Source organism: Lithobates pipiens, unplaced genomic scaffold, assembly GCF_037356315.1.
Source record: "Lithobates pipiens isolate NorthernLeopardFrog02 unplaced genomic scaffold, aLitPip1_a1.2 Scaffold_22, whole genome shotgun sequence".
In the NCBI taxonomy this organism is placed as follows: Eukaryota; Metazoa; Chordata; class Amphibia; order Anura; family Ranidae; genus Lithobates; species Lithobates pipiens.
In genome coordinates, this window is record NW_027507784.1 from 120,052,620 (window position 1) to 120,067,568 (window position 14,949).

At 40.2% G+C, this 14,949-nt stretch overlaps 1 protein-coding gene across 10 annotated transcripts in view; it reads left to right on the top strand.

Annotated features, from left to right (window-relative positions):
- Window positions 1-14,949, top strand: part of PCBP3 (poly(rC) binding protein 3) — a 123,508-nt gene that overhangs the window by 23,667 nt on the left and 84,892 nt on the right. For all 10 annotated transcript variants that reach the window (XM_077448151.1, XM_077448154.1, XM_077448155.1 and 7 more), the window contains exon 3: window positions 11,784-11,887. In XM_077448151.1, coding sequence (XP_077304277.1) covers window positions 11,819-11,887 — 69 coding nt within the window. In that variant the 5' untranslated portion in view covers window positions 11,784-11,818. The remainder of the gene's footprint in view (window positions 1-11,783; window positions 11,888-14,949) is intronic.

Consider the following 14,949-nt stretch of genomic DNA (forward strand, 5'->3'; position numbering starts at 1 on the left):
ATGAAACACAGGCAATTGTATAGCTGACGACTCCAGAATTACATTTTGGTGATTGCAGTATACATTATGAACTATCTGGGGACACAGAAATTCAAAGTGTGCAAAAATCTGTCATGGGGAAACATCCCAATTTTCTTCAGCTGTACGAGTATAGCTTAGGCCTCCCTGGCTCTATCCAGCCTCTGTGTCTGTGCCTGATGCTATTTTGCAACATTGTTATATTGTAATAGACTAGTCTGTGTAATGCCATTACATGGACAACTTTATTTGCAGTTGTTTCAAAAAGGCATTACTCAACTTTTCGAGGGGCAAGTCCAGTCATGTGGCTCATTGAATCACCTAATCAATGCCTACCTGGTTTTATAACTGATATTGATGTTATGAAGCAAGACAAATATGATACAATGTGGTAACATAATTTAATGGTAATAGCAACAAAGGAGGTTTAACAACAATAATGCATTAATACAGCCTCACCAGTGCCCATCAATGCAGCCTCACCAGTGCCCATCAATGCAGCCTCACCAGTGCCCAGCAATGCAGCCTCACCAGTGCCCATCAATGCAGCCTCACCAGTGCCCATCATTGGCCATCAATGCAGCCTCACCAGTGTCCATCATTGGCCATCAATGCAGCCTCACCAGTGCCCATCAATTCAGCCTCACCAGTGCCCAGCAATGCAGCCTCACCAGTGCCCATCAATGCAGCCTCACCAGTGCCCATCATTGGCCATCAATGCAGCCTGACCAGTGTCCATCATTGGCCATCAATGCAGCCTCACCAGTGCCCATCAATGCAGCCTCACCAGTGCCCAGCAATGCAGCCTCACCAGTGCCCATCAATGCAGCCTCACCAGTGCCCATCATTGGCCATCAATGCAGCCTCACCAGTGTCCAGCAATGCAGCCTCACCAGTGCCCATCAATGCAGCCTCACCAGTGCCTATCAAGGGGTTTTCAAATTTACAGCACAAAGGCTTGCTATCTGGGAGCCATTTTACAAAAAAATACTCCCTCTCGACATTCAAGGGCAGCACCGCACACCAAAGGGCTACAATTTGGCATTAGGCCCTACTCAGTCATGGCACATGTCTCCTCCTTGAGCCTTCTTAAGCCTGCCATACAATAGAAGATTTTTCCTGAAAGTACAACTCTCCATTAATGGCTCTTCTTGGTCACATTTATTTTCTCCAGGATCTATAGATAAAAGGGTTTAGGCGCCAGTTTAGAGAAGGTCAGCCTTAGTTACATCAAATCCTTGAGAATAATAAGTTAAGATCGTTACAATCTCTCTGTGGAAATATTATGCCCACCATCATGGATCAATGGCGATATGCACAACTTTCTCATTTTGTGTATAATTTTCTGCAGCTGCTTTGCTCATTATCCAAATTGAACCGGGTTGAAGCTGTTTTGCGGTCTAAAATCCATGCTGCATATTATTATTCTATAAAGCCTTATTATGCCTCCATGCCCAAACCCCCCTCCCCCCCCCCCCCCCCCCTGGTATCACGGTTATAAAGCTAGTTGGGAAAAAGATTTGGAATCAAGTATTACTGATGATGAAAAAGCTCATGTGTCTTTTATTTCATCTAAAATGGAGGAAGTCAATTATAAACTCCTTATTCGCTGGCATTACGCTCCAAATAAGCTACATGCAATGTCCTCTTTGGCATCACCTTTGTGTTGGAGGGATTGTGGTGGCACCGCAAAGTATGGACACATTTCGTGGACTTGTTTATTTATTCAGGGGTACTAGAAGGCGGTCACTGACGTAATATCCATCATACAGAACGATTAAATAAAGTTTGAACCTTGGTTTATTTTTTTTCATTGCTCAGCAGTATTAATAGGCAGATACAGGAGCTCAATTACTCTCAATTACTCCATATTTACTGAATTCCGCAAAATCTCTGATTCCTTTGCATTGGAGACACTGCACTGTACCCACCGTAGCCCAATAGCTACAAAAAAGTAGATGATTTATATCTTTTTAGAAGAGCTAACATGAAAGGCTAGAGATACTGCTGTAAAATATTCCAAAATAAGATTTTAAAACTACTGCCTCATATAGTAAAATTGTCTTAGGTGTATAAGGGCCTTATTATAAACTTATTATAAACTTATTATAAACTTTTATGCTATGGAGTTCATAAGCAAAGATAGGGAAAGAAAAAAACCTCTGTAATGCAAAAGCTACATAGGAACTAACTCATAGATATGCACCCGATCCTTTGTGGGGTCTCTTTTTTTTTCTCTCTCCTGCCGTTCTCCTTTCTTTTATGTCACAATAACATAAAACATAATGTATATTTCTGGGGGATGCAACCGTTTTGCTATCTTATATGTTCTCATATGAGGTATGTATGATTACATTGCTTGTTGAAATATTCAATAAAAGCAGATTAAACCAGAAAAATTTTGAACATTCGTACAAACATTCATATAAAAATTCTCATCAGTACACACTTTAAGGTTTGAAAGTTTAAAACCACATTTTGAAATGTGTTTGCTTTTAAGATACATTTTGGAGTAAATGCAGTGGCGTACCTAGAACCTTCATGACCTCAACGCAGAAACCATGAAGGGCCCTGCTGACCCCCGGACAGGGCCCTTTCCTTTGAGCCCAGTGGCGAAACAAAATGGCACGGTCGCAAGGTCGCATATAAAGGAACTGATTTCTCCATTTCCCCCGCGCTTCTCCCTTCTCCCTCCTGCGTGCATTCAGCGGCTGCAGGAGGAAAATGGAGAGATCGGTTCCTTTATGCCAGTGTTTCTCAATCTTTTTCCAGTCAGTGCACCCTTGAAGTATACCCCTAGGTGAATGGGGCTGCACTGCAACCCCCCTGCAACTGTGTGCATTGCATGCAGTTGCAGCACAGCGATGATGCATTTAAGGGGCTAAAACAGGCAGTCAGGAGGCAACATATTGCCTCTTTAGCGGCTGTCAAATGCCTCTGAAAAGTGATCTGAGCATGGATCGGTTTTCAGAGGAACTACATATTTTTGCTACATATTTTTGCTGGTACTATGTACAAGCAAGAAGAAAAAAAAGTTCTGATTGTACACATATAGGGGTTAGGCTTAAACACACATACATAAAATGTGCATACGTACATGTAAAATGCACACACATATCCAAAAACACAATCTATATAAATTCACATATACACACACATATAAACACATGCACACACACCTACATACATACATGCATACCTCCCAACAGTTTGGAATGAGGGACACCTACTAGAAAAATGTATGAAGGCATAGGGCACACCCCTGCCACACCCCTTAAAGGAGACATAACCAAAAAAAAGGTTAAATTAATCCACAAGTGCTTTTTTTCACCACTAATAGTCCTTTAATTTGTCCTAAAAGTTAAAAGTCCTAAAAAGTACAAATGCAGCAATTTAGAATTTAAATGAAAGGTTTAGCACTGGGAAACACTTTTTGAAAGATAAAAAGTACATTTTATATACAGCTATATAGATCAGACCAAAATGAGGGACAAATGTGAAGGAAAGAGGTACATTGCTCCAAATCTGGGAGCTATGTACATGTACACACACACACATATATGCAGATACACACACACACATATAAACACACATACATACAGATAGCCTTTTAAAAAACAGCAGTGCTTTACCTTACCTCTTCCTGCCGGGTACTGCACTGTAGGGGGAGACAAAGAGCACAGCACACACTGTGCTTTCACTTTAGATGTAATCAATGTGACGAGCTCCCTGCACAGTGGCGATTACAGTTTGGCTGAGGATCATGGAGCTCGGTCTCAGCCACCCTTGTCGCTCCTCCTATTGAGGCATACAGGGGGCCCTCTAGGGCCCCCTGCAGCATGGGGCCTGGTTGCCATGACCCCTATATTTCCGCCACTGAGTAAATAGACTTTTCCAAATGAAAACCACATTCACTGTTGGAAATTTGTTTGAATGTTTGATTTGACCCCACTAACAATTTGAAAATCAAACAGTCTTAAAACGAAAATTTTCAAACCAAATTTTACTAGTTTATGTCCAGCTTTAGACGAAAGTTTGTTATTTTGGGTGGACCTTTCTTGTCTGATTGCAGTTGTTTTACCATGAGAGAAGCAGGAGCAGAGGATCGATCTGAGACGAAATATGGAGATCTGTTGGGGCTGGTGGGAAATATTGTCTACTCAGCTGCAAAAACAACACAAATATGTTTACTCCTCTTTTATGCTAGAAAGGCAATTACATTAAGTTGGAAAAAGCCAGCTGCTCCTTCTTTGGCCTTTTGGAAGTATCTAGTAACTAGTAGTTTGATGAAACATATTTTAATAGAGGCTGTCCAAAGAAATATGAAAAGGTATGGTCTAGTTCAGGGGTCTCCAAACTAAGGCCCTCCAGTTGTTCAGAATCTACAATTCCCATCATGCCTACTCATGTCTGTGAATGTCAGAGTTTTACAATGCCTCATGGGACGTGTAGTTCAACAACAGCTAGAAGGCCATAGTTTGGTGATCCCTGGTTTAGTTGGTTAGCAGAGCCTGCAACTGCCTTAGAACAGTCTACGAGCCTTACTCTATTTAATAGTAAAGTATATAGTATAATTTACGGAGCGATTCTTGATAAATGGAGCTGATGGGTATACAAGCTGCACCATAGTACTGGTTTTAAAGTTGTTGTAAACCCACATGAAAAAAAAAGACCTGGAAGACAAAGGCATAATGAGCTAGTATGCATAGCATACTAGCTCATTATGTAATACTAACCTGAGATCAAAGCCCCCGCTGTGGTGCCCGTATACAGCACCGGCCGGCGACAATTCTCCCCAGAGTTAGTAGACTTCCGGGTATCGCGGCTCCAGCACTGTGATTGGCCGACGTCACTCCTGGTAACGGCATACTCACTGAAGCAAATGGTACGTAAGTGCCATTGCTTCAGTGCGCATGTGCCGATGATGTCGGCACATGCAGATACAGGGGGTATCTCCTAAACCATGCAGGTTTAGGAGATATCTGGGGTAGCCGCTTACCTGTAGCAAAAAGTGGATTGTAAGGGTTTACAACCACTTTAATGGGTATAAGCTCTTATTGATTCTTCCTGTATATGTTTTAGAAGATTTTTAGTATTGAGGCTAATGTGAAAGTTCACCTTTGGTAGGCGATAAATGTGTTTGTTTTATATGTATTATGAAATACTTTAATAAATAGAATAAAAAAATAAAAATAAAAAAAGAATGCTCCCCCTCCCTCTCCATAGGCACAAACATGCATGCTTATCCGATGCCAGTGTGCATCTGTACAATCATCAGGCCTGCCATACACAGTCTGATATTTGCCATGTAACTGACTCAAGCACTGCTTGCTTGTATTATTAGAACAGGGTTTTGAGGAATAAACAATCCTCCCATTGTCCATTGTTTTTTTTTTTTAAAGAGATTACTTTTTGTCTAAACCTTGTAAAGTTAATTCAATGTACAAACAGATTGTGGCATGTGGGAAAACCTTACATGGGATTATTACAAAGGACATAGCTAACTTTGGATCTGTGTGTGACATTGGCAATGGGTATAAGTGTGAATTGGGTGCCAGTTAGTGTGCACATCTTGACCCATTCTCCACTGGGTAAGAAAAGACTAGTGTTCCTGCAAGTGCAGGGGAATCTGAAGCGTGAATAATCTAATAACGCTGAAAGATCTCACCGCTCCAGCACATGACCCACTTTTTCAGTCAATTGGAAACATTTACACAGAAGATGCAGACATGGGAATTAATTGTGTGTTTGTCAGCATGTGGTCTGCTGGATGTAATCTGAGTTTTGCTTGGGCTTTATGTTATCTGCTTTATTGATTTACTTCCTCTAGATCTCTGTAACGTAATACATCTTAAGCTGATCATACACTATACAATCTGACCTATCAATAACTATATGTAGGTTGAAAAAAAAAAATAGTAGTGGGTAAGAGGCCTTAGTCTGGGCTGGGGATAGAGATTTTTTTACCAGAAAGCTGCCATATTGTATATTATAGCTCAACCCAAAAAATCCAATAAGCAGTTGGTATTGTTTAATTAATTAATTCACAATATATTCGACAAAGGCTGCCAATTACCAGCTCAATAAAAACAATCAAGCCCTCAGATTACTTATTAAGGGAGGATATAAAGTTAATTTATAGTATTATTTGTACATTTTCTTTATTTATTATGTTAGAATTGATAATGAAATGTTGTTATAAAAAAATAATAAAAAATTATAAAAAATACAGTACTGCATATGAATGTTTTATTTTATTTTAATTTTCACAAGCACCACATAAAGGTTTGGGCTTTTTTTTTTTAGAAATGTATGCAGACTATTCTGCTTTGTCGAAATTGACCATTGTTTATGGAGTTCAATAGCTCAAAATTAAATTTACACACACAAGTAAAAGCAAATCAGAACAGTAATTATCCCCCTGTCCAGTAAGGTTTATTAGATACCCAAGGGTATGTCTTTAAGCTGAGCTTGGCATTTCTTCAATATGTGCCTTTAGGTTGAGAGTAGCACGTTTGTTTGTGTCCCTTAAAACCAAGACCAGCCATTGACTGATCAAGCTTTATGAAGTTGCTCCCCTTTTTTAGTCACCCTTTTGTCTTTTGGGCCATAATACAGGCCCATTTCCCTGGGACTGGATTCTAAAGCTGATGAAGCCTCCCCAGGCAGAAGACCTGAGAGGCAAAAAGGCTCCTCACAGTGGACCTTATCACCAGGCAAAGCCTGTGAGACAAAAGTCCATGGGCTCACATCCTCTCCAGGACAAACCTGGGAGGTAAAGACCCTTCCAGAAGTCCTCCCTGAACATTTATCGCCTTTCTATACCCATATCACTGTAAACAATAAACATCATATGGATTGGCCATGGTGAAATATATATTCATAATCCACAACATCTCCTTACTCAAAATGCAAACAATGCCCTAGGCTTAGGGGAAACCCAACAAATGCAGAAAACAATATTACTCAGAGCGCAGGCTGGCTGCAGCCAAGCTGCCCACTAAATCTAGACTAGTGGCACTCAAAGCTTGGCAGGGCTGCTAGGCTCTTATGCACTGCTGCTGCCAAGGAGAGGGTTTTAGAATGAGATAATGAGTTATGTACAACCTATCTGCAACCCTAATGGGGGGACGACTCTCCTCCCCGATGGATGTATTATGATAAATTAGACTTAATATGGCTAAAGATTTAAATCTTTTATCATTCACCACATAAGGTCTTCTACCTGAAATTGTCAATGACTTAAGCAGGAACCCCAAGAGCCACCCTATAAGAATTCACTGCATCTTTTAAACTGTCTTCTGAGTGGAATTCCTTTCTCTTGAGCCAGAAACATTTTAAAGGGAAATATAGGTTCCATTTTATAGATCTCAGAGGAAGAAGTTGAAGCAATATAGAATCTAGTGGTGGATAGGACAAAGCCATTATGGCAGTGATGGTAAACCTTGGCACCCCGGGTGTTTTACATTTCCCATGATAGCTGCGCTAACAGTAAAACATAAATAAGTGATGAACCAGTGCTAAAATAAATGCACAAATAAACACATATAAACCATGTGTAACAAAAGAGTGCAAAAAGTGTTAAAGAAAATCCCAAAAAGAGAAATACAAAGTCCCAATAATGAGCGTAAAATAGAATATATCAAATAGTGTCCATAAATTGCATAATGCTGATCACACAAATTACATCAATTGAAGAAAATAAGAATGTGCAATCTTCACCACCAAAATGTGCCGAACACCAAATAAATTGTGTGCTTACCAAAAGGCAGACAACAAGAGCTTGCGGCTAAACACCCAGTTGGGGCCTTTGTCCACAGGAGTCCAAGACAGCAGCTCAAATGGCATCAGAGCGATATGCAGCCAAAGAACCAATATTAAGATCCAGAGGGGACTCATGAATGGATATCAAGTATCACCCAAAAATTAGAAAAAGAGAACTCTCCATAGTGTAATTCTGATATTATCATTTAATAAAAATAAATAAAAAACACACTTACAAAAAACTCAATAAAAGACAGCAAGAGTAACCGGCTGGCTTGCGAGCGCCCGTTTGCTCAGAGACTCAAACATGCTGATGTCATTGTGTTTGAGTCTCTGAGTGGGAGAGAGCGTCGTGTCAACATCGGAAGAAGAAAGAAGAGAGAAGAAGGACAGAGGAGACCGAGCTCCTCCGCTAGTAAAAGAGCTGCAAGAAGATAGCGGAGGGAGATGACGCCGGAGAGCGGGAGACAACACCGGAGAGCGGGAGAAGAGGCCGGACACCGGGAGAAGAGGCCGAACAGAGCGGAGAAGTCGGAAGAAGACCCCCGGCGTCGGAAGAAGACCCCCGGAGCTGATTAATAAATTACTTTAAAAACCTGTGTTGTGTTTTTTTTTTATTGACACTTTTTTTCCCCAGGTGAATGGGTAGCCCCTTACTCATTCACATAGGGTGGGGGGCCGGGATCTAGGGGCCCCTTTATAAAAGGGGGCTACTGGATTCCGATAAGCCCCCAGCCCGCAGACCCCGACAACCAACGGCCAGGAAGAGGCCCTTGTCCTCATCAACATGGGGACAAGGTGCTTTGGGGTGGGGGGGCTGCAGGGCACACACCTTCCCCAAAGCACCCAGCCCCCCATGTTGAGGGCATGCGGCCTGGTACGGTTCAGGAGGGGGCGGGGCACTCACTCATCCCCACCCCCTTTCCTGACCAGCCAAGCTGCATGCTCGGATAAGGCTCTGCTATGGATTTTGGGGGGACCCCCACGCCATTTTTTCGGTGTAGGGGAGTTCCTTTTAAAATCCATACCAGACCTAAGGGCCTGGTATGCTCCAGGAGGGGGAACCCATGCCAGTTTTTTATTTAAAATTTGGCGTGGAGTTCCCCCTCGAGAGCTGATTATTCTGTGAGAGGCGACATTGTCGCCTCAATATAGAAGGAGATCTGACTTGGAAGTGACTTCCATTGAAATCAATGGGTACCAGTCACCTAGAAGTCAGATAGAAGTAATACAGGAACCTTTTCTGAAGTTGGAGCGACTTCAGTAGTGTGCATTAAGATGGCTCTCATTCACTTATATTGTTTTTTACATGTAGCGCAACTTGAGGCGACTAGGGGCGACTTGGGGCGACTTGAAGTCTAATCCAAAGTTGCCCCTGTGTGAATGGAGTCTTAGCGCAGCTATTTTCTTTTGTTATATGTGTGTATCTCACATTATTAGTTGCTGCTTCATTTTGGTTAAGTTAATTTTTTGTGTTAGAGCGCGGTATTCCCCCCCCCTTTTATTTCTTACATTTCCCATGATGGTCATGCACTCAGACTTTTTTTTTTTTGTAAAAAGTGTGATGTGCACACATTATAGATCCTTTGTTTAAATTTAGTTTGCATGTGTGCATGTTCTAGCAGCAGCTGAATACTAAAGTTTTACTGTAGTGACTACACCAGAATGCGCCAGCTCATCTGTACTGCCACCCTTAGAAAGAAAAGTGCCTGTGCTTACGCAATATATTATATGATTTATCTGAAATTGAAATAGAATTATTCTCTTTTTTTTCACATAGTAGGGACAAAAGCATTAGTATATGTTAAAATACAAATAAAGGCAAACTTATAAAAGAAAAAGAAAAATTGGATAGAGTAAGGGATGGTTTAAACCCCCTGACAGTTTTTTTTTCTTGCCGTATGTGCCCCATTTGGGAACTTTACCTTCACTTCCTGCCCCAGAACAGGAAGTGAGAGGAAATCCCTCCCAAGCGAGAGAATCCCTGGAGGTGTTCCCATTTGAAGATTTCCCCTTTTATTATTTTTATGGGGACAGCCCAAGATGCACAATTGAATGCGTAAGTAATTTTGTTTAAAAAAAGAAAAAGAAAAACTAACTCTTCAAGTGCCAATCATATGACAGTATTGGACAGCAATGATCACCACTACAGGACTTCACAAATTTTGATCTAATTAAAATGACACTGCTAGCATTGCTTGTCTATCTATATGCTTAATGAGATGCTGACATGGTGTATGGCAGACTCTTTGGTATATTACATGCTATGTTGCAAACAGTGAAGTAAAAAGCTACCAAACTGGCAGCTATAATTAAACTGTATGTAAAAATTTTAAGTAGCCCGGGATTAAATTATTTTTTTTAAAAATGGTATTTACTAGAAGACATGTATAAATGGTAATTTTGCCAAAGCAATTACCTGAAAATGCATCTATTGTCTTTAACCACTTCAGCACCGGAATGGTTTACCCCCTAATGACCAGGCCATTTTTTGCAATATGGCACTGACAATTGTGTGGCCTTCGATGCTGTACCCAAACAAAGGAGTATGTCCTTTTTTCTCCACAAATAGAGCTTTCTTGTGGTGGTATTTTGATCACCTCTGTGTTTTTTATTTTTTGTGCGATAAACAAAAAAAGACCGACAATTTTGAAAAATAAAACAATATCTTTTACTTTCTGCTATAAAACATTCCCAATAAAAAATCATTTTTTATTTTTATTCAGTTTTTATTTTTTTTTAATTTACTAGTAACATATAGCGGGATTACAATATTGCAGCAGAAAATCGGAGACCTAACTGACACTTTTGATACTTTTTGGGGACCAGTGGCACAAATACAGTGATCAGTGCTAAAAAATATGCAATAGGCAGGGAGGGGGCTAAATGTGTTCCCTGGGTGTGCTTACTAACTGTGGCGGATGTGCTTAGACTGGGGGAATGTAAAGATCTGTGTTCCCGCTTAGCAGGAACACAGGATCAGCACATTCCCCTCTCGCAGAACAGTGGTCTGCCTTTCTCTTGAATGATTGGCGGTTCTTGGTGGACATCGTGTCCATTGGACCCACTGATTGGCTCCTGTTGTGTCCAATCACAGCGGGAGTGGGTCACTAGGTCAGATTGTGTACTAGGTCTGCCCTACCGCAGTAAATGTACGCAGGGCAGCTGCTAAGTGGTTAATTACTACTGAAAAGTAGCAGTGGATTCCTGTGCCTACATCCTCATAGCTGTATATCTACAGCGTGGGATTATCTAAGGTACTTCTGCCTCTAATAGTCTAAGCAGATTTGAAGTGAGATTTGGTGATTTGGCTGCTCACTGTTCCATAGTTGTCAACATTTGGAATTAATTAGGGACTTCTTGGATGGCACGAGTGGAAAAAAACTGAATGCGCAAAGTGTGCCACTTACTTGACGTAGAGGCCTAGAGTTATTGCCAAGTTAATCTCCACATACTGATGCTGCTGGATATATCTTCTTCTTCAATGAGCAACCAATTCCAGGATGTATATCAGACATTTTAAGCCATCTACTGTCATTTTGCCCAATACCACTGTCACTGTACCATGTGACACTGTCACGTAGCCCACCCCTCCAACATGTATATTTACCCCACTCCCTAACTGCCTTCAAGGACCACTGAAGTTCTCTCTAATGTGGCATCTCCAATCAACAGGCCCAAACACTATCACTTGGGAAAGAGGGTTAGAGAGCCATGATGGTGGCCCTCTGTCTAAGCTCTGACACCAGTTGACATTGGAGCTTAGATATGCCAGGATTCTGCAATGAGGAGACAGCAAGGGAGCATGGCTAGTATACCCGAATAGGCAAAGTGACAGTGTCTTTTTAAGAGTCACTCTTCCTGATTGGGCTATAATAATAATAATAATTAATATTAATACTGTTGTTTTTATTTTTACATATATTTTGGAAAAATGTGAATGTGCCAATGTGTTTCTATCCACAACGATATGTTTATTGTGTTATGGGTTTATTTTACAGGTGACCCTGAGAACTGTCCCTCCAATTTTTAGAACATGGAATCCAAAGTGTCAGAAGGGGGTTTAAATGTGACTTTGACAATTCGTCTTCTAATGCACGGAAAGGTATGAGACTATTTGTTCATTATATGGAAAGTAAACATATTACTAATAAATGAGTCCCTTTCCTTTTATTCAGTGTTAATTTTGGCAGCAAATTTCAATTTAGTTTTAGTCTTAGTCTTGGGACTAAAATGGCATTTTAGTTTTAGTCCCATTTTAGCCTCCTGCAATTGTTTTAGTTTTAGTCGTATTTAGTCGACTAAATCTCCAGTACATTTTAGTCAACTAAAACAAATTTTAGTCATCTAAAATTGAATGGGTGTAATTAAATTGTAACATTTCTCTACAATTTCCAAACTCATTATATACTGAGTGAAAAATCTTGTATGTTATTATTTAAGGTATTGAGGTATGAACATGCACTAAAGGCCAGTGTTAATTTTGAAGTCAAATTTCAATTTAGTATTAGCCTTTTGACTAAAATGCCATTTAAATTTTAGTCCCATTTTAGTTTTAGTCATATTTTAGTCATCTCAATTGTTTTCGTTTTAGTCGTATTTTAGTCTACTAAAATAGTATTAATTTAGTTGACTAAAATGTTTTAGTCATTTTAGTTGACAAAATTAACACTGCTGTTATTTTCATTTGAAACAGAGGGTTCCCAGTCAAACATTGATGTGATGATGAATCATTTTATACCATGATTTGCTTTGAGCAGCTTTTTATTACACCCAATAGCAAATTTTTCTTGCTTCAAGCGGTAGTAAACCACGTTAAAAACAATAAAAACAAAAAAAAATGGTCCCTCAGCAGGCTCATACCATAATGTAAATAGAAATAAAAATGATATATCTGCGCTAAGTGATAGATGAATTAAACGATGTGAAAAATTTGTCAATTAATGACCTGCAGCTAAGCACTATAACCCAGATACAGGGCGCAAAAATAAAAATGCAAAAAATAAAGTGCAGCGCTAGGTTTAAGCACAAGATGATCCTGTACATAAAAAACATATATGAATGTAAATATAACACTATATTATTAAGGTGCAATATGACCATAAACATTAAATAGCATAAATTCAAATAAAGTACAACTATACCGTGCACATATGATGAATTGTATTATACGCAACCAAAATATTTTGTTTTAGTGCGATCCCATGCGACAAATGCAAGATGAAAACAAAGTCACATAAAAAAAATGCACAAAATGTGCAAACAATATGCAAATTGTAAAGTGCAACACTAAGTTTTGGCACAAAAAGACTCTTGCTCCTCCTGCTTTATGCGACTTTGGTTTCCTTCTGCATTGTCATATGGGACTGCACTAAATTAAATATTTTTGTTGTATATAACACAATCAATCACATTTGCACTCTATGGTTGCACTTTATTTGAAATTATGCTACTTAAGGTTATGGTCACATTACACATTTATTATTGTGTTATATTTTCTTCACATATGTTCTCATGTACAGAGTCTTTTTGTGCCCAAACTTCATGTCACACTTAAGACCCCTTTCACACCGAGCCACCTAGGGCATCAGCGGTAAAACTGCACTATTTTAGTGCCGCTTTACTGTAGTTTTAGCCGATTTTAACTGCCTGCTAGCTGCCGAAAAGGGGTTAAATCCGCTGGCAAAATGCAGCCGGAGCAGCAGTATCGCAGAGCTGCCCCATTGAACTCACTGCTCCTTCACCGCTCTAAAGAAGCTGCTGGCAGGACTTTTTATGACATCCTGCCAGCGCACCGCTCCAGTGTGAAAGCTCTCGGGCTTTCACACTGGAGTGAATGGAGCCGCTTTTTTCAGGCGCTATGCAGGCACTATTTTTAGCGTGGTATCGCCTGAAAAATGGCAGCAGTGTGAAAGGGGTCTTACAATTTGCATATTGTTTGCACTTTTGTTTATCTTGCATTTGTCACATGGGATCGCACTAAAACAAAATATTTTGGTTGCGTATAATACAATTCATCATAAGTGCACTGTATAGTTTAATTTATGCTATTTAATGTTTATGGTCATATTGCACTTTAATAATATAGTGTTATATTTACTTTCATATATGTTTTTATGCACTGGGTCAACTTGTGCTTAAACCTAGCCCTGCACTTTATTTTTTGCATTCATGCCATAATGTGCTAGTATCCACCGCATACTATCAGATTATGACAAACTTACCTAAAAGCTATATCCCTCCAGTTGAGTGCTGTCATCGCTGACAGGGAATCCATCTTTACCTGGTCTTTCCTTGCGGGTTTGCAGGCTCCAACCATTTGAATGGCCGAACTGCTAAAATGTCAGTCATTCATGCATGCCGTCCATTGAGGGTGCAGTGTGCATGCGCTGGTGACGTCACCGGCTGCAGCACAGGTAAATATCTATTAAAGGGTGCATGTTTAGGAGATATTTTCTACTTTTGTTAAGAAAAAATCATTCCCCTTTGGGTAATCTGTGTACATTGCAAGGAGTATAACAAACTTTGTTGCAGATTCCTACCTTTTGTTATTCTGAAGAAATCCCTGTGTGTTTGTCTGTGCCTCATAATTAACAAGTGTGGCAGCAGCATGGGCACTAATGAGGAAGCCACTGGGCCTGCATCCCTTTAGACCCGGTTCACACTGAGGCAGCATGACCTGCAGAGTGACTGCCTCAGGCGACCGGGATGCGACTTTAGCGGCGGCTTGCAAAATGACTTCTGTATAGAAGTCAATGCAAGTCGCCCCAAAAGTCCTACAGGAACCTTTTTCTAAGTCGGAGCTTCTTGTTGCAGGGGATGCCTGAAATCTGATTCGTATCTTAGTTCAGATTTCTGAGAAAATTGGTGAGCCAATCACACAAGCAGGAAATTATGTTTCTGGGGAGTGGTCAGTACACACTCAATTTTATGCGCTATATTATTTTTTCTATATCTGCTATCCCCCCCCATGAAAGTGGAGTTACCCTTTAATGTACATACAGGTAAGCCTTATTATAGGCTTACCTGTAGGTAAAAAACAACAAGGGGAGTTTACTAACACTTATTTGTCTAGTAAAGGGCTGTGTATAAAATGGATACCTTCTCATTCCCTCACTGTGCAAGAGTTGTGTCTGCCACACTGTCCCAGCTCTCTATCTTATCTAC